The sequence below is a fragment of the Onthophagus taurus genome, chromosome 11 (assembly GCF_036711975.1).
Source record: "Onthophagus taurus isolate NC chromosome 11, IU_Otau_3.0, whole genome shotgun sequence".
In the NCBI taxonomy this organism is placed as follows: domain Eukaryota; kingdom Metazoa; phylum Arthropoda; class Insecta; order Coleoptera; family Scarabaeidae; genus Onthophagus; species Onthophagus taurus.
Window position 1 is genome coordinate 26,815,937 of NC_091976.1, and position 21,359 is coordinate 26,837,295.

A 21,359-nucleotide genomic window follows, 5' to 3' on the forward strand; every position below is an offset into this window, starting at 1 on the left:
CTAAGAGATCACGTTGGAAATGAGAACTTTCGCCGAAGAACAGGCGTTACAGACGTCATTTCTCGCATCGCTAGACTTAAATGGAACTGGGCTGGACACATAGTCTGAAGGGCAGATGAAGGGTGGACGAAAAGGCTGTTGGAATGGAGACCTCGAGCTGACAAACGGAGTAGAGGGAGGCCACCAACTCAATGGACGGATGACATCAAGAGATTTGCTAACAGCTTGCAAGAATTTTTAAATTAACATCTTTTTTGACACGTTTAGGTTATACGAAAATGTAAGTTTTGTTTCAACATTTTTTTTTCAATATTTTTCCAATCTAACCCAACAATTATTATACATCATTTTAAAGAGAAAGCTTTGAGCTTTAATTTAGAACAAGTCTCATTCCTTAATTTCAATGAATACGGCTTCCAGGAATTTTTAAATTAGCATCTTTTTTGACACTTTTAGGTTATACGAAAATGTAAGTTTTGTTTCAACATTTTTCTTCTCAATATTTTTCCAATCGAACCCAACAATTATTATTCATCATTTTAAAGAGAAAGCTTTGAGCTTTAAGTTAGAATAAGTCTCATTCCTTAATTTCAATAAATGCAGCTTCCAGGAATTTTTAAATTAGCATCTTTTTTGACACTTTTAGGTTATACGAAAATGTAAGTTTTGTTTAACATTTTTTTTTCTCAATATTTTTCCAATCCAACCCAACAATTATTATATATCATTTTAAAGGGAAAGCTTTGAGCTTTAATTTAGAACAAGTCTCATTCCTTAATTTCAATAAATACAGCTTCCAGGAATTTTTAAATTGGCATCTTTTTTGACACTTAGGTTATATGAAAATGTAAGTTTTGTTTCAACATTTTTTTTCTCACTATTTTTCCAATCCAACCCAACAATTATTATACATCATTTTAAAGAGAAAGCTTTGAGCTTTAATTTAGAACAAGTCTCATTCCTTAATTTCAATAAATACGGCTTCCAGGAATTTTTAAATTAGCATCTTTTTTGACACTTTAAGTTATACGAAATTGTAAGTTTTGTTTCAAAATTTTTTTTCTCAATATTTTTCCAATCCAACCCAACAATTATTATACATCATTTTAAAGAGAAAGCTTTGAACTTTAATTTAGAACAAGTCTCATTCCTTAATTACAATAAATACGGCTTCCAGGAATTTTTAAATTAGCATCTTTTTTGACACTTTTAGGTTATACGAAAATGTACATAAGTTTTATTTCAAAATTTTTTTTCTTAATACTTTTCCCATCGAACCCAACAATTATTATACATCATTTTAAAGAGAAAGCTTTGAGCTTTAAGTTAGAACAAGTCTCATTCCTTAATTTCAATAAAAATGGGTACTATCAAGTACCATTATCCCCCTGGAATGGGGGGACTGCATATTTTGCTAAAATTGATTCCAAAGGCCTTTACTGAGTGTGTTTTGATAGCGTTTTAATTCTTTCAAAAAGTTTCAAAATTTTTGACTTCGTGGGACATAAAGGGTTAAAGAATGAAATTATTTAAAAAGAAGCGCCATCTCTTGTTCGAAAGTAACAATAACTACATTAACTGAGGTTGCACCTCTTTTTGACATTGACAATATAATTTTTGAAATAATTAACAAATATAAAGCAAGAAGAATTAATTTTCACAAAACCGTTTCATTCCATTCTAAGAATTAATCAGCATAATAAGATTAATTTAAAATTCCCTCCATCTATAAATTAAGAGTGAAACTATTTAATTTTGTATACAAATTACATGACGTGAAGTTAGGTACTAAAAAGGACCTTCACTTCATAAGTGGGTTAGATACAAATTTCCCCGCAGATCAACAAATGTAAGTGCTTGGTGCGAACTTGTCCATTGATTTTTACGTTTGTGTGAGGTGTGGTTTGTGGTGTGTTTAAAAAAAGTTAAAAGAAACAGTTAGTTTTTGTAAATTGTCGAGAATGTATTGGTGACCGTGCGCCCCCGAAACCGTTCCGAACGAAATAAATAAATCAAAGGGATCGGCTTCGAAACATCCGGGGGATAAAAATGGTTTTGGGGCAGTCTGTTTAGGCTCTTTAAACGCCCCAAATATAATTGAAAATGAGTAGTTGGGCGGCCAGGATGCATAGAAGGGCCGCTACATTCGGCAATGTGGTCACTTCTTGTGGACATCCCTCAGCACCTTATCCTCGAAGACTGGAAAAAGTTAAATTTGGGGTACCCCTTGAAGAAGTTTGTAAAAACGATATTCCGGGACCATTATTAGTACGATTTTAACTTATTAATATTGTTTTTGTTGATTAATTTTTGTTTGTTTAGGTATTAATATTAAAGTTAAATAAAGAAGCTCCCTTGAGGAAAGATGTTTTTCGTGCCCCTGGTCATCAAGGTGCTATGAAAAAGCTCACGCATTTTTTGCAAACAGGCCGACTGATTAATATGGACAATTTTAGTGTGTATACAATTGCTAGTGTTCTTAAAAAGTTTTTGAGAAAAATTCCCGGTGGTGTTTTTGGGAGAGAAGTAGAACATCAATTTTTTGAAATTATTGATATGACAGATCTTAAAGCACAGAGAGATAAAATACATAGGTAAGTAAAGGTATAATTCCTTGACCTGTCTCCTAATTGTACCTTTAAGAAAAAATTCCAGAATTTGTTCACAAATTTTTAATATTTAAATGTAAGTATATTGTGGGGAGATAAAGTTTTATGTAAATTTCGATATGAAAAGATCTAGAAACAAATTTATCTAAGATATTTTTATTTATTTATTTCACATTTCTTAAATTTTATGTTTATTAATCAACTATATAGAATTTAGACAGGAAATAATAACCACTACATTAAAATAAAAGAAAAATTTGCAAATATTGTTTGAATATTTGTATGACTCATTTTATTCCTAAAAAAAACTTTTCAAGTCAATAACCAAAGTGTTATTGTTATTAATCATTTCATTTAGAAACATTTGTTTGAAATATTGATAGTTTTTATTATAAACATGAATGTTATGTTTTATTGACCCAATCTCTACTTAATAATTGCATATAGTGTTAAAATGTTTTAATGATTAATCTCTTCTGACTCACTTCAACGTGAATAATATTGCTTAAATAATGAATGTACTTCTACAACACAATAAAACCTCGTTTTAATGGACAAAATAGCGCTCATAGATAGGATCTAACTTGGGTTATTCCTCAACATGAAATAGACCAATTTCATGTTTATAGATAAACTTGGGGTATTCACAGAGTTGTCTATATGGTGTATAAATCAAGGATGGTACTTCTAGTTCTTATTGAATTAATAGTAGACCTAGAACTAGAAATCCGAATGTTTCTAGTTCTAGGTCTTCTGTTAGTTCTAGTGCTAATATTAGTTAACAACTAAAAGTTGACCTAACATTAGATCTAGAACTAGAAATATTCGGGTTTAGCCGCACGTCTCTAAAGACGGCTAAACCCAAACATACCCTAACATTCGGATTTAGCCGTCTTTAGAGACGTGCGGCTAAATCCGAATGTTTCTAATTCTCGGTCTAGTGTTAATTCTAGTATTACACTATCACTAGAACTAAGACAAGACATAGAACTAGAATCATTCGGGTTTAGCCGTCTTGAGAGACGTGCGGCTAAACCCGAATGTTTCTAGTTCTAAGTCTAGTGTTAGTTTTAGTTTTAATTGTTATTTAGCGTTAGATTGTTGTATATTTTTATTGAACAAAAATCTAAATTAACTAATTATATTAATCCATTATATCGAGGTTTTTACTGTATTAACAAAATTTATTTTTTAGTTCAAAGAGTATATGTTGAAAATTTGTAGTTTTCGAATTAATCTAATCTTATCTGAAATCTTGCCTTATTTGTTAAGATAAAGGATAGATTTACAATTATACACCTTTGGAACGTTCTAAAATTTAACGTCGGTTTTGACCACTTCAATATTTTAATTTAATCGCTTGGTGGCAAGATAATAATATAATATAATAAAAAAAGGAAAATTATTTTTTATTGACTACACATTCCATTGAAGACAATTTATTTTGTGTATTATGATTGTTGTTTTCCTGTCGACAAAAAGCGTTGTTGCATTGGTATTCAGAGCGTAACTCCCCTTCAAACAATTGGAATAATTACAAAAAGGGGGTCCATTTATTTATTTTTTTTTTTGCTTCCGAACAATACTAAATTGACTATTGTCGCACGATCGGGTTCATTTGGCAGTACCGCGTGACTTTAACTTTATTAAAGCAGGTGTGGATATAATTGTGCCGTGAATGACGCCCGACTTCTTTATCTGTATTACCAAACTGCATATTTTAATTATAATAATAACACGTGTTACTTACGGCATGCATACAAATAGAATTGCAATAATTAATATTACGATACACATTTTTGAGTAAGATTTTAATATTTTTTTGTTATTTCTTTTTTTTGCTATATAGAAAGTATTCGCACGTGGTGAAATGAAATTAAATTGTGTATATAGATACGGTTTTGAAAGTGGGAGTTGCTGTAATTCTCCTTGGTATGTTGAGAAACGTCGGTTATACTCTGTTAATTTTTGATCTCATCATTGCGATATTTGATTGTATCATGAAAGTCGGTTGTGGTTACTTTTTAAATATATTAATAATTATGAGTACAATTTTTGTGGGCGGATATCGTTTCAATTTTCATTTTTATTAATCAAGCTATTATGATAATAATTAAAAAAACGATTTCGAATAAAATCACGAATTTTTTAGAAAGTTATCAAATTAAATGATTTTATATTCAAATTAGATAAGAAAATTTAGTTATAAATAATCACGTTTTCTGTTTAAATTTTTGTATGGGTAGAAAAAATGGAAAATACTAAATGGTTATGTTTCTTTGTTGGTTTCTCATTCACTATTGAGTCAATATTGAAATAGTACTTTAAAAAAGTTTTTATCTTTATATCGTAGCGTCTCAATTGGTCCATTTTTTTTGGCACTAAAAAACTATTTCAGAGCCATATTATTAATCTGGAATCTTGAGTGTTTCCGAGAAATCATTCATTGATTTCACTAAGAAAAGGCAAAGAAACATAGTTTTTAAATTCCTGTTGTGCAAAATTCCTGCATGAAATCGTACTGCTTTCTCGTAATTCTTCGGAACTTATTTGTTTTGATTCCAGACCCGGACAGTTCAGGAAACATTAACAATAAGCGTTTTATTGTTTTTTTTAATATTTACAATTTTCCCTTTAATACATTCTAATATATATATACCTCCAGATCCTCTACCCTCTTCCCCCCTTTCCACACCTTCGCCTTCTCGCCCCCATCACCTCCCTCATCCATCTTGTGCCCTCGCCCCCCTCTCTCAAAATCTGCTCAATCTCTCCGCTTCATTATCCCCCTTCATCAACAAATACTTTGGAAATTCCTCTGTCACTATCTCCCCATACCTTTCATTGTATCATTCTTCTGTGACCTTCTTTCCCCCATCACCTCCCTTATCCATTTTTTGCCCTCGCCCCCCTCTCTCAAAATCTGCTTCCTGTCCATTGCCTCCTCCCTTACCTCACTACACCCTCTCAGCATGTGGTCCAGCGTTTCCCTCTCGCTCTCCCTCTCCCAGTCTTCTCTCTTCCACCTCTCCCAACAATTCCATGAAGTAGGTTCTCCATTCAGTCATTTGTATATCTCTGCTGATTTCCTCTCTTCCCTTCCTCATCCTCTTTAAGTATCTCCATACCTCATTTTCCTCTTTCAACTCCTTAATCTTCTCAGCCTCCCTTTCCGTCAGCTCGCTCTTCTTTTTCTTGCATTCTTCTTTGTATTTTCTCCTGGCCTCTATATATATCTATCTATCTCTACCTCCCCTCTCTGCCACTGTCCCAATTTCCTTCAAGCTTCTCTCTTGGCCTCTCTGCATTCCCTATCCCACCATTCGTTTTTTCCCAGTCTGATCCCCCGTCGCCCACTCTCTTTCTTCAACGTCGCCTCCCTAACCACCTCAATTAATTCATTTAACCTGTCGGCCCCAGCTTGCCAACTTTCCCCTATAATGTTCTATCCCCTCTTTCGACCAATCTACCCTAATGTATTTTCCACCATGTTTCATTATCTTTCTGTTCCTTCTTCCCCTCGATCCCTTTATGCACACTTCTAGAGGCTGGCGCCCTAACCCTAAAAGTTTCTATCCTCTCCCACATTCTATGGTCCACTACCACATAATCTATCACGGACGCCCCCCTTGCACCCGTATAGGTATATTCCCAATCAGTATCTCCCATCCCCTCTCCTCTACCCACCTCAGAATCTCCCTACCTTCTCCATTCAGAATCTTATCCTTGAATCGTCGGCCTCCTCTTCCCCCTTCTTCCACTATTTTTACATTAAAGTCGCCTCCAATAATCAGGTATCCCTCCCTCCCCTCCTCTACCATATCTTCCCATTGTCTCATTGTCTCTTTTATTGCATTGCTATATACAGTGTGTTAATTAATTATCGTACCCGACATCATCATTGCAAGTATGCAACCAATATCACAGTATTTTTATTGCAATACGGGATTTGCGTATGATGCGTATTGCACTGTGATATTGGTTGCATACTTGCAATGATGACGTCGGGTACGATAATTAATTAACACACTGTACTGTGACTATTTATCCCTCTAGCTTGATTGAATGAACTAACACTAGACCTAGAACTAGATACATTCGGATTTAGCCGCACGTCTCTCAAGACGGCTAAACCCGAATAATTCTAGTTCTAGGTCTAGGGTTAGTTCTAGTTTTAATTCAATATAGGTATGCAACATAGTGATATCTTATGTTAACTAGGCTACTTACGCCTGTGACTAGAACTAACATTAAACCTAGAACTAGAATCATTCAGACATGTTGCATTTTATGTGGGACAAAATAACTAGGTACGCCCTGGTTTCTATGAAAATTTATTTTTGTATATTGCATCTTAAGTGAAATTAAGAAGTAGAAGTCATATAAGATAATCTGGTGTGAATACTCTTTATTAATGATATATACGAATGTCATTACATTTTGTTCACTACAGGGGCTGATTGTAAATATTTACTAGATATGTAAAACTGAAAAAAATGTAATCAAATAGCATTCAGCAGGAAAGCGTACTTAAATAGGTTTAATAATTCCCACTTAAAAATGACATTTCCCTTTGATAAATATTATTGATGAATGTTTTGATATAAATCGAAAACAAACACGTGGATCTCTAAATACAAATAATCACGTCTTGTTTCACAATTAAACGGAAAAGTGAGATTTAAAATTTTTTTAAAGACGTTTTTATTACTGCTATTTTTGTTGTCCAAGTTTTTTTCGCATTGATGTAACAATAGAATTCTTATGAAACAGTTTTCCCATCATTATTTTTACATTTTCTTTGAAAATCTATATTTAATTCGTTGCAATTTTCTAGAAATAATTTTACTAGCTTTTACTTTTTAATTTTTTAATTCTCAAATCTTGCCTTTTCACCACTAGAAAGTTATAATAACATAAAACACTTTCTTTTTATCATTTTTATCTAATTTTACGTTTTAACCCAGTTTAATATGTTTAATTCAAATTTATTTATTTGTTCTTTTAGAATAATAAGTTCGCTTCCAATGTATACCCAAAAACTCCTGGTGCTTCTTTTCGGTACGTTTCGCGTAATAGCTTCAAATAGCGATTCCGCGGGTACTGGGATGACCAGCGAAGCCCTGGGCGTGAGTGTAGCCCCAAGTTTTTTCCACACGTGCGTCAGCGACGGAAAAACGGCGAAAATGGAAGATGTTATGCGTTATAAGGTAAAAATTTGTTTAATTTTTTTCGTGTTACCAAAAAAACTTTACAATTTTCAAATTAATGAGTTTCAAACACGATTTATTTTTTGATTATTTATTTACACACTGTTTTAAATATAAACAATTTTTAAATATTCTCGCACTCTTATTACCATATACAAGTATGTTTTATAAATCCTAATTTAAATAATAATTACCCTAATTAAATTAGGGTTTAAAAAGAAACAGTTTAGTTTGCTTCATGCTGTACAATGCTTTTCTTTTTTTTTTTTTGGCGTTCATACAGGCTGAGGTCAATGTAAGTTTATATTAATATTTTTTGATTAGAAAAATATACAAGGTGTTTTAAATAAGACAAAACTTACTTATATTTAATGAAATTTCTGTTTATGTTATTGAAACACCCTGTATTTTAATTGATGTGTGATTTTTTATATTTCTAAGAAAGTTTTTTATAAAAAAACAATCAATTTCTTTTCTTTAATCAAAAAGCATGTTATTTTTAATGCATTTTGTTTTTATATTTATTTTTTTATTAACAATGACTTTTTTTTTAACTGTAATTTGTTTAGGTTGCTACAAGGGTGATGAAACATCTCATAGAAGAATTTGCTTCATCCGATTTATTCGGTAGAGATAATTATGAGTTTTACGCGAGGGTAACCGGTCGTGTGTTACGCGTTCAAGGCGAATGGATATGTTCCTTTAAATATCCGCCGGCAGCGAATTCGAAGGGTCACAGCCAGATCTTCCCCGGTGATTACACAGCACTGGAACAGTATTTATTAGGTGAGGAAGAAGATTTTAGACGCACATTTTGAGTCCTTTTAGCTTTATTTAAACAAATAGTTCATCAAACAAACTCCGTCCCCGCGACATCCTGTAGCTTTATTTCCATTAAAAACAAGTTAGCAATCAAACCATTTGCAAACTTTTTTTAATCGTTGTCTTGTTGATTTTTGCGCATCACTAACCGCCTAATTACTTTTATTTTTAAAGAAACGTTAAAATGCGCGTCGTATAATTATTTTTTGATGGTTTTGTCGTTGTAGGACAAGTCTCGTTAGAGGCTGAAAAAACTTGGTTACAATGCGAGTGCGATCGCTGGCGCACAAAATATACTTTAGAAGGTAAAACAGATATAAAAGTTTATTAAGTTATTGCGTTTGTTAGGTTTATTACGTTTTTATTACGTTTATTATTTTTATATTATGTTCAGGGAGTTACTAAAGTAATGCATATTTAGTATAATTCTGAATTAAATTAATTTGGAATTATATAAAATCATAAAAAAACTTATATTAATGTGTTACTTTTCAACACCCTGTATACAACAAATATGTTTAAAACTACTACAATTTCACATCCCATTTTTTTTGTTAAGTATCCGTTTCTTAGATTTTTTATAGTTGTTTAATTTAAAATCTTAGCCGTTTCCTCATTTTCGAAAAAAAAAACAGTTAAAAAGGCAGCTTAACCATCGAATTAACCTTTTTTTAGAGATTAATTTCGATTGGTGTTTTTTCATTTTTTTAAATTATTTAGTGTTTAGTGTCGAGAAGCATTTTGTACTTAGAAGAGTATTAATCGTTCAAAGAATAATTTAATTCGTAACACATTCTGCGACGCTGTGATATTTTTATACTGAATAAAAAAAAAAATAATAATAAATTTATGATTTTCTATAGTGTATGATTAGTTTTTATTTTTTGTGTTTGTTTTAGCATTCGTTTGCATGGTTTTGTGCTCGTGCTGCATGTCTTACCATTAAAACATAAATCATTTTTATTTCCCAGTAGGAACTCCCAGTTTTTATACCTTATTTGCACGTTTAGTTTATGTTTAAATAGAATCTTGCATTAAATTGAAAAAAAAGTAGACATTAAAATCATATCAATCTTTAAGGTAAGTTTAAACAAATATATAACAAAAAATAAACTCATTTTTAATCAAAATTAAAAAAAAATAAATCATCTAAATCCCGCCATAGAAAATAAATTATTTCTTTCAGCAATGTCACAAGTGGAAGAATGCCAATCAACTCCGGTTTTAGCTGAGTCTGGATTGAAAGCACAAACTTTAAATTCAAGTTCTTTGGGGATGATTGCAGAACATACTTTATTGGAAAGTTGTACGCGTTTGAGTATATCATTGGAACAAAATGGATTATTTAAGGTTTAAATGATTCAAAAATCTCGTTAAACAAATTTAAAAATATTTTTTTGCTTTAGGGTAATAGCACTTCGAGATCTTCGAGTGAAACGCAATCGTCGAAAACGAGCGCGACTCATTCAGCGCTTCGAATGACTTTAGATGAATTACGGGCGGTTAATAGATACGCGGAGAGTACAAGAAGTTTAAGTTATCTTCCTCAGGTAACGAACAAAAAATTAATTAATTGTTTTGTTAATTAAAATGATTTTTTAAGGTGCATGAAAGACAAACGGAAAGAATGAGGACGAGATCCCAGTGGTTTTTAGCACCATCTGTTGAGTGCTCAAGTTGTGGGGGTTCTTTAGAAATTCCTTTAAACAGTGCTGATATGACGGCTCTAACAAATACGCTTTTAAGAAAACCTTCTTCAGGAACAATAGGTTTGTGGATTGTTAAAACTTATTTTTTAATTTTGTAGTGTTTTATCATCTTTATTTCGCTCAGTTTAAATGTGATCACTCTTTTACAATAACAATAACTTAATTAAGAACAATGATACTTGTATACTAATGGCACAACTCCAGGAAAACTCCTTACTCCCACATTTAGTGATTATCACATGCTCACCAGAGTCCAAACACTGTATAAATCTTGTTGCCATAATTTCGTGGGTTTCAATCAAGCATGCTATAAATTAAAGCCAATGTAATAAATTTAGGCACTCCCTAATAAATTATAGTACAATACAAACATGGTCAAACACCTAACCATTGATCTCAGCCTAAGAACCTAAGTTGTCATAACATGCTTAACCACGAAAGAAAGAAATTCTGCCATATTCAAGATTCAATTTTTGAATATTAGCTAATGGCCTCTTCATACTATATTTAATTTTAAAATATCTGTCCGTTTTTTGGAAGTGCGTTCAGTTATTGTCTAGGAGATTATGTACCACTGGTATTTGTTTCTTTAAAATTAAATTTCTTGAAGAGAAAAGCGTAAAAAGTTGACACACACTTGGAAAGAAAATGAATTTATCCAAAAAGATTATCTTGGAGCCATGGGTAAGATAACTTTAATACAATTGCACCCAGCTTTATTTGCAATCATAATTTCCTTGTCTCAAGCTATCAATTTTTTATGTATATTCATATACTATTGATAATCCAAACTATAGTCAATTTTGACACTTCTGCCAATCATATTTTCAATGGATTTAAAAAATTTAAGTGTTACTCCATATTAAGCCCTTGTAAGTAGATGATGTCTTTCAAATTTCTATTTTGAACTGTTATCAAAGAATTTCAGATGGTTTTTATTTATTTCTTTCTACACTCTTATTTCTTTTCTGCAAATAGCAGTTGTTGGGACTTGGAGGAATTCAACTTTCAAAGTGTTTCAAATTCGTTTAGCCATCTCCGAGACTAAAAGAGACAGAAAAAAAGTAGCTTACATGTCATAATCTCGTTTTTCCAGAAACTGCTAATGCCGAAAACTCCAAACAGCTATCGTGTTTTGTTTTCATCCTATCTACATCCTGTTCTACGCAGTTCCAGCAAAATATCAAAGAATGTGTTTTAACATAGTAAGATGAGTAAGAAGAAAAATTAATGAGTAGAAATAATAGAGCAATGAGTTCCAGAAAAGAAAAGTTGAGTTTGGTCAGTTTTTTTACAAATGTCAATCAACTCTGACAAAAATATTGGGTAATGTTAGGATAGGTCAGTTTTCTTTTGAACCTCAATTACAGCGTGAAGGAATGTTAAGACAGGTAGTTTTCTTTTATACCCCAATTATAGCGTGAAGAAACCCTAATTAAAGCGTGAAGGAATGTTAGGATAGGTCAGTTTTGTTTTGAAACCCAAACATGAAAGAATGTTAGGATAGGTCAGTTTTCTTTTGAACCCTAATTACAGCGTGAAGCGATGTCGGTTTTTTTATACCCCAATTATAGCGTGAAGAAACCCTAATTAAAGCGTGAATAAGCGAGTTTTCTTTTGGAATCTCAATTATATCGTGAAGGAATGTTAGAAATGTCAATTTTGTTTCCGCCTGTTAATCATCCCGGAAAAAAATAATGCAGTCAATGGAAATATCGGATTTAGTCAAGTCGACTTCAGACGAAAAGCTTATTTACTATAGACATAATTGACTCTGTATCTTTGATCACTCTTGCTACTTCATCTTCAATATTTTGAATTAACTTTTGAACGGTTAGCTTGACTTGCTGAGGTTGCTAATACTTTGATATCATTGGGATAACAGAGATGTCGTTAGTTGAAGAGCGGTAATCATAAAATTTTGTCCGTTGTGGCTTCCTTGGTATATATCTCAACAAGTAAAAGTGATTTTACAAAACAGATTTTTTCATTGAAAAGTAGATGCTTTGAATTATAACTGGTGAAAATTCCATGATGATTTTCCAAGAAATCGATTTTTCCCACATTTTAAAAATTAATACAGAGATACTTAAAATTAACAAAAATTGGGATTGAAGTAAAAAGTATATATCTCAAGAACCAAAAGTGATTTTTCAAAACTGCCTTTTTCATTGAAAAGTAGATGCTTTAATTTATAATTGGTGAAAATTCCATGATGATTTTCTAAGAAATCGATTTTTCCCACATTTTTAAAATTAATACATAGATACTTAAAATTAACAAAAATTGGGATTGAGTTAAAAAGTACATATCTTAACAAGTAAAAGTGATTTTTCAAAACGGGCTTTTGCATTGAAAAGTAGATGCTTTGATTTATAATTGGTGAAAATTTCATGATGATTTTCCAAGAAATCGATTTTTCCCAAATTTTTAAAGTTAATACAGATAAACTTAAAAAGATCAAAAACTGGGGTTGAGCTAAAAAGGTTATATCTCAAGAACCAAATGTGGTTTTTCAAAACGGACTGTTGTATTGAAAACTAGATGCTTTGATTTATAATTGGTGAAAATTTCATGATGATTTTCCAAGATATCGATTTTTCCCAAATTTTTAAAGTTAATACCGATAAACTTAAAAAGATCAAAAATTGGGGTTGAGTTAAAAAGTATATATCTCAAGAACCAAAAGTGATTTTTCAAAATGGGCTTTTCCATTAAAAAGTAGATGCTTTGATTTATAATTGGTGAAAATTTCATGATGATTTTCCAAGAAATCGATTTTTCCCACATTTTTAAAATTAATACAGAAATACTTAAAATTAGCAAAAATTGGGATTGAGGTAAAAAATACATATCTCAGCAAGTAAAAATAATTTTACAAAACGGACTTTTTCATTGAAAAGTAGATGCTTTAATTTATAATTGGTGAAAATTCCATGATGATTTTCCAAGAAATCGATTTTTCCCAAATTTTTAAAGTTAATACAGATAAACTTAAAAAGATCAAAAATTGGGGTTGAGTTAAAAAGTATATATCTCAAGAACCAAAAGTGATTTTTCAAAATGGGCTTTTCCATTAAAAAGTAGATGCTTTGTTTTATAATTGGTAACAATTTCATGATGATTTTCCAAGAAATCGATTTTTCCCACATTTTTTAAAATTAATACAGAGATACTTAAAATTAGCAAAAATTGGGATTGAGTTAAAAAGTACATATCTTAACAAGTAAAAGTAATTTTTCAAAACGGACTTTTTCATTGAAAAGTAGATGCTTTAATTTATAATTGGTGAAAATTCCATGATGATTTTCCAAGAAATCGATTTTTCCCACATTTTTTAAATTAATACAGAGATACTTAAAATTAACAAAAATTGGGATTGAGGTAAAAAGTACATATCTCAGCAAGTAAAAATGATTTTACAAAACGGACTTTTTCATTGAAAAGTAGATGCTTTAATTTATAATTGGTGAAAATTTCATGATGATTTTCCAAGAAATCGATTTTTCCCAAATTTTTAATTAATACAGATAAATTTAAAATTACCAAAAATTGGGGTTGAATTAAAAAGTACATATCTTAACAAGTAAAAGTGTTTTTTCAAAACGAACTTTTTCATTGAAAAATAGATGCTTTAATTTATAATTGGTGAAAATTCCATGATGATTTTCCAAGAAATCGATTTTTCCCAAATTTTTAAAGTTAATACAGATAAACTTACATTACCAAAAACTGGGGTTGAGTTAAAAAGTATACAGTCCCTTTCCTGTCTCCATTCTTCTTGTCAAGTCACCTCCTTGCCTTTCCAGTCTCTGTTCAGTATCTTCTGCAAGCAGTAAGTAATCTTCTGCAAGCAATATCTGCTCTTCTATTAGTAGTATTTAGTGTATATAAGCAATTTTTAGTCCTTTGCAAGTAGTATCGAGTTTTCTGGTAGTTGCTTAGAAGACCGGCTACTACCAGAGTAGCAAATAGCAGTGCTTAGGCCCACTTTTTCCACCTCTTGATAAATTTAACCGATAGATAATTACCATGGTTACAGCGGTTTTAAGCGCTCTCATTGGCTAAGGTCCATTACTACCATCTTTTAGTTAAATTATTCTTATAGATAAACCCATCTATTAGCCAATCAGAGCGCATAAAATAGCCGTAACCGTGGTAAGAATCCCTTAGATAGCTTAACCAGAAGATGGTAGTAACGAGAATAAGAGCGCCAATTTATCTATCGGATAAATTTATCAAGAGGTAGTAAAAGTGGGCCTTAGTCTTCTACTAGCTGTATGTAGTCTTCTCTAAGCAGTATTTTGACGACTCCTTCTGATTTCTAGAAAACAAACAAAAAGTATTTTTTGCTATAAATTAAAAACGCGGATATCTAAGATAAAAGTGGATTGATATCATTAGCTTTATCAGTATCACTGCAGTGTATATTAAAGTTCATAAGGGTATCTCCAAATTGCGCAGCATTAACACGCAAGTTTGGACATACCTAAGAATGTTGTTACATAATTTGAAGAAAAAGTAATTATTTTTAACTTTTTTTCATAATAATATTTTTGTTTTTAGTTGGCGCTATGGGTTTATCTTTAAGTGCTGAATCAATACAAAAAAGACCGAGTATTAGACGATCAAATTCAAGAGATAAACGTCATTATTTACACCGTTCGTCAAGTAGAAGGAATAAAGAAAATGGGTCGAGATCAAATAGGTAAAAAGAAATCATTTTTGTTAATATAAAATACTTTTATCCACAATCACCTTATAATTGAATACTTTTATCCACACTTATGAGCCGTATAAAGTACCACTTTATCCACTAGTGGAATAAAGTTACTTTTTGTAATTCGCGACGGTAAAGAAAGCTATTACAGTACTCAAACGGGTGCTGTAATGAGACTCCTTACAGCATCCGATGCTGTAATGAGATTTTAGTAACATTTTATGGAACCAGTTCAAGTTGGTGATATTGGGTCATTTATTTTTCTAGTGGTCAATGTGACAATTTTTGTCTATGGATGTTTAAACACGTTCTTAGCATCGAATACAAGGTCTAGAACAATATCTCTTATTTTAGGAGGTGTACATGAAACATTTTTTTTTCAGGTGAATACATTTTGTGTTTTGACAGTTTCTAATTGTCAATTCAAATTTCTATTTTCAAATGTTACGGTGTTACCAACTGCTACATACCTATTTCCCTACATTGTCAAAATTTATTTTATTTTTATTAAAAAAAAGGATAAACTCATTCATTAAAAAACTCGTGGCTTCGTCACTCGTTTTTTAACTTGAATTCGTGCATTTCAAGCGTGTCTTAGGAAACTTGTTTTTTAATATACTATTATTCCACTAGTGGATTAATGAAAAATACTATCTTAAATCAATCACATCCTATTTATTATTTATATTAACATTAACATTGGACAGTTGCTTCTTCAGCTTCCTCAAGATCTTGGGAACATAATCACTTTTTTCCATTTTTCACCAACTTTACCTTTATAACTTTAACTTTTTTACAAATATGTTACAAATGGAGTCGATAAACAATCGAAAATAAATAGGCACAATTCAACATCTCCCAATGTTTTTTTAGTTAATTCCAATTATTTTTGAGGTGACAGCCGCTGTCAGAGTGAAATGTTAAATCATTTCTTGATAACGTCAGATGAAATGTTGGCAATTGTTGGCAATTCTAATGAGTTTGATTGTGGATAAAACGTTGTATTGCTTGCGTGTTTTAGATGCATTTTATTCACTTAAAAAAATTAAACATTCTTGCGTGAATAAAATGCTGTCTAAAACACTTACACAATAAATAACTATTATTAACGATTTGTTATAGTTTTAAAAGTCGCGGTGAAAAGAAATCGACCAATTCCCGTTCGGGTAGTTTCAAAATAAAATACGATGGAGTTTCGCGTTCGTGCAGCTTCAAAACGAAAACTGAATTGTGCACGTGTCCGTCATCGAACGAAAAATTAGCGGATGATATTCAAGAAATTGAGCAACAACAAACGTTCGATTCGGTCGTCGTTGGTGGTTCGCAACCGTTAAGAACTTTTGAGACTATACATGTCACGTTGACGTATAAGCCTCGGATTTAGTTTTTATTAAATAAAGAAAAATATGAAAACAACGACAACTAAAAAATGCAGCCCTAAATATTGAAGGTTTTTTAATGTTTTTCGTAAATGGCTGTGGGATTTTGCGGTATTAAAAAAAGAAAGAGATAATTACATCACCCAAATTGTGTTGAGGGTTCTTTAATTTTCGTTATTGTGTATTAATAGTTTTTTGGGGGGGAATAAAATATAAAAGAATAAAAAGAATCCGTCATTTGATACGCTTAATATATTAACTTAATATAAGTATTGATACGAATACTATTTATTATTGAATTTTAAGTTTCTTAAAGACAAAAAATTATTTAGAATACTTAAAATTTGTAATAATTCGTAAAATTAGTATTTATATGGGATTGCTTAAAACTAAAAAGTGATTTGCTTCATATATCATTAATTTTATTCAATCCTATATATTATTATCTAAAAAAAATAAAAAGAATTAATCGTCAAATGCATTTATACATATCTTGACGAAGAAATATTCAATGTTCAGGGATTTGTCATCATCACTTTTTTAATTTCATTTTTATTAAGAATTATACCCAAAAGTATCTAATTTTCTGTTTATCATTAAAAAAAGAAAGCATTCCAGATATATTTTAGCATTTATTTTATTTATTTTAATGTTAAAAACATTTTTTTGAGCCTAATATTAAATCATCTTGACTGAAATTGTAATTATTACGTTTTAATGATTTTTAATAATAATAGGGACAGTAAAATCTTGATGTAACGGATTAATATAGGGAAGGGAGTATCATGTGTGGTTTTATATTTATATCAAGGACGGTAGAATCCTTGGAACAGATACATAGCTCAAAGGCCCGTTCGTGACGTCACGCCTGGATAGGCAACTACTATTCCACACTTTAAATTAGCAAATGCTTAATTTATTCTATTCTTGTTTTGTAATTTTGTTAATTTGAGACTTAAGATTCATAATATAAAATAAAGATGTTTCTAGTTCTAGGTCTACTGTTAGTTCTACTTTTATTTCAGTGAAAATAGACAACAATTTAGCGCTTAATAACAATTAAAACTAGAACTACACTAGACCTAGAACTAGAAAATATCTAGTTCAATAATCCTTATATAAATGAATCCTTGATTTATACATCCTATAGACAACTCGGGGAATACCCCGACTTTATTTATCAATATGAAATAGAGGAATAACCCTAATTAGATACTGTCTATGTATTAAATAAGTAATATTCCGTTATATTGAGGTTTTACTGTAATAACTTTTATTATAGAACGCACAAGGGACCAGATATATACCAGATAAATCATGAAAGTGAAATTTTGGTTAAATGATTTAATATTGAGTTCTTTCCTTTAATATTTATTATGGTACATCAATCTTATATCCAACATTTTCGTTATAAATTATTAATGTTGTGTGTAAAATGTATTCAAAAAGCAACAATTAATAATTAGTTAGAAGATAAAAATGTTTGTTTATAAGTTATATTGAAATCATTCCATGTTTTTAAATTTTTTTAATTCTAAATATCTATTTAAGGATTTTGAGGTAAAACGATTTAATGTTTTTTTTAATCAATCATAAATATTTAATAAGAATCGGTAGTTTTATCCAAGAAGAATCGTCGTTAATTATTATTAATAAATAAATAAATGTTTCGAAAACACCAAAAAAGCATAATTACGCTAAAATTTACAATATTATATACGAGGAGTTTTTTAAGAAAATTAAAAAAAAAAAACGTACGAATATTATGATATATCCTAAATATAGTACAATTGTTCTTTTTAAATATTTTTGTACCTAGTTATTAATTTTATAAAAAAAATATCGTATATTAAATATATTTGTATCACTCACTTCTTTATTAAAAAAAGTGAAGCATTTTTCTACAATTTTTAATGTATTTATTTGATAATCGAAAACATTTCGTTTTATAAATGCATTTTTGTGCTATAAATGGCCAAAGAATCGAAAGATAATTTTTTTAGCAGTATTTTTAAGAGATTCATGCCAAAAAATTAATCGAAACAAAGTAACATTTTCGACTTGTATATATTATTATATAATATGATCTCTATTATATTTCTTTGTGTTCAGGTTATTATTATTATAAATGTATTCTATGTATTACAAGTTTTTAAATAAATACTGATGATAATAAAACATTCTTTTCCTTTATTCAAAGAAAATTAAAAATTTAAATATTAAGAGTAAATTAAATAAGAGTTCAAATAAAAAGTTTCTAATTGAATGAAATAGATTAAAAACAGTTAAAACTTTTCTAAAACTTCCAAAGGAATTAAATTTGCAAAAAGGTGGATTTTTTCCGGACGCGGTTTGAATTATTTAGGTTTTCATTGAACAGGAAAAAAACACTAATGAATTATTTGTTAACAAAGTATCGAGGTCGAATATTTCAACAAAATGCACTAAATTTTGAACTTGTTAAAATAAATTCGGAAATTTAAATATAGAACCAATTTTCCACCTCAAATCTATTTATTTATTAAATAAACAAATTCCTATACTTTCCCGATTTTAGTGTGTTTTTAGTTAATATTAATTTTTCACATGGAAAAGAACTTAAATAAATAAATATGGGCACAAGCCAAATATTTTTTTGATAAAAAATATTTACGCACCTAAAACAATGAAGATAAATCAAGACAATAGGATGACCAACCACATACAGTATCTATCATTCCTTGTCTTTGGCAAACTACAAATTACAAAAATTTTGGCTGTATGCGAGGTTGCTCTCGTGGTGTGTAAAAAGCTTGCTTTTCCTTGCAATAATAAGCAGTACTTTATAAGTTCTGGTCGCAAACTCTCATCTTTCCTCCTACAGTAGATTTTTGCAAAAATATAAACCCAATAAAAATCCCTATGAATGTAAATTAATGAGATGTCAGAAACAACTAAGACAATTCTGGGACAAGATTTGAAATAGAAACATTTTTTGGTAACGTATTACCGAAATGTCTAAAACTTTAGAAAAATTTGCATTTTGAAAACCCACAAAACAATAATGGGTGTCAAAAAGGATTACCAAATTTCATAATTTTACTAGAAAAGCATCAGGTATTTTCCTGAGGTTGGGAATATTATCAGTGTAGTTGCAGACATTTCTTGTAGTTTCAAATTTGGGCAGTGTAACTACAAATCTACAAACTACTAAAGACGATACTTATGCTGTTGGGAGTCGTGAGTCAAAACAACACTTTTTGCACTATTCTTTCTTCTTCCAACTCTTCTTCCGATAAGAATTACTTACTTAGAAGCTTTTCATTCTATGTCCACACCAATAAGTTAAAGATCTAACAATATTGAACATTAAGTATTAAGTATCAAAGTTGTTGGGAACAAGGAAATGCAATATTTTCTTAATTTTTCACCAAAAAGAAGATGCTTACATTTATGTTCACAAGTCTTAGCCACAATAACTATTAAGATAAAAGAATCCTTACAAAAAACGTCATTCAGAGCTATAGCATAGCATAAAAAAAAGCTGCACCATTTGGCAAGTTTCATGCCAGGAAAATTAGGTAACAATAGATTGTATTTTATCCAATACTTTGCAGGGTGATCTGCTTGTTTGCATGACCTTACACATTAAAGTTGTATCAAGACTCTAAACTTGCTAATAATTTCTAGTAGTAAAGTCCAGTCCCATCTCCCTTAAATAATAAAGACTAAACATCTTGAATTGATACATATCTGCCAAAACCATTAAGATTATCGTTTATGTAATATCAACATCATCATTATATCTTTGTATTTTGAAACAGCTTTGGAAATTTGAATCATGCCTTGGACCAAAAGAGATTAAAGCTCTCCATGTACTTACTTGCCTTATTGTTATTGTGACGGCTGATGATGGTTTGATACTCATTGGTCAATTTATATCTCAAGAATTAGGTTTGCCAGAGGCGTTATTGTTGGAAAATATCTGTCATAGTCGTATTCTGTGCTAAATCCTTATCTTTAAGAGTGATTTTTTGAAGTGGCTAGTTCCCAAACTGACGACGTATTATCTAATAATGTATTTTTTGAGACTTTGAGACTTCTAAAGTATCTCTTCTATTTTCTAAGAGTCTAAATTACACAGGGTTTCGTTTGGAGTATTAAGGAGAGCAGTTGATCTTGTAAAACCAAACACATCTGCACCAATCAACAACCAACCAGGTTGTTTTGGAATCAAAAGTCGTTTGTAGCACAAAATGTAGCCATACGATTTGATAAAGATATGAATGGAAGCTTTAAATGTTATACTCCAAAGCTGTATATTTACTGTGATAAAAGTACACGAAATTGAAATTATAGGGGGATGTGTAGGTATTAGTATAGATCAATGTGCGTCTATTAAAACACTCTTTGATGTTTTAGATGCCATGCTTAGTACATGGCAAAACCCTTCTTCAGAATCAGAGACAAAATCTGGTTAATAAGTTCACTAACATCTTCCATGTTTATCTGAGTTCCATACGACCCTTTCTGTTGATGTTGTTTTTATGGCGATGAACCTTTCTGGTCATTACTTTTTAATAGTTGGCTGTATTTCATAAGTTTTGTTGCCTTGTCGAAATCTATTTAATGGAAGCTAATCTTATTCTTTTATTAAACTAAAACTAGAAACTTTCGGGTTTTGCCGTGCGTCTTTTAATAAAAGGTTTGACGTTTCGGATGCCATGTTGCAACCTTCTTCAGAAACTGGTTCGAAGTGACGAGATCAAAAATCGGTAACTATATATAAGTCGGAAAAACTAATTAATAATCAGTTAACGCTAATTACAAGCTAATTAATGACTAATTGCGTCGCGTCCGGTGTGAGGCGGGAAGAGGTCTTCGTGTTCACCACCATCTTCCATGTTCTGCTAAGCTCCCAGCCATCCTCT

At 30.7% G+C, this 21,359-nt stretch overlaps 1 protein-coding gene across 3 annotated transcripts; it reads left to right on the forward strand.

The window, feature by feature from the left end:
* Positions 1–1,770: 1,770 nt before the first annotated feature.
* Positions 1,771–18,627, forward strand: LOC111414351 (Rho GTPase activating protein at 71E). 3 transcript variants are annotated; one of them, XM_023045667.2, is made up of 10 exons: positions 1,771–2,268; positions 2,323–2,594; positions 7,618–7,819; positions 8,389–8,605; positions 8,869–8,946; positions 9,828–9,991; positions 10,048–10,191; positions 10,245–10,410; positions 14,917–15,058; positions 16,193–18,627. In XM_023045667.2, exons 1-10 carry the CDS (start codon positions 2,104–2,106, stop codon positions 16,452–16,454), a joined length of 1,812 nt encoding a protein of 603 aa, XP_022901435.2. In that variant the 5' UTR covers positions 1,771–2,103; the 3' UTR covers positions 16,455–18,627. The 3 variants fall into 3 exon arrangements, with proteins under 3 accessions (XP_022901435.2, XP_022901437.2, XP_071055894.1); XM_023045669.2 differs by lacking the exon at positions 8,869–8,946 and having other exon boundaries at positions 1,775–2,268; XM_071199793.1 differs by lacking the exons at positions 1,771–2,268; positions 2,323–2,594 and adding an exon at positions 3,853–4,412.
* The last annotated feature ends 2,732 nt before the right edge of the window (positions 18,628–21,359 follow it).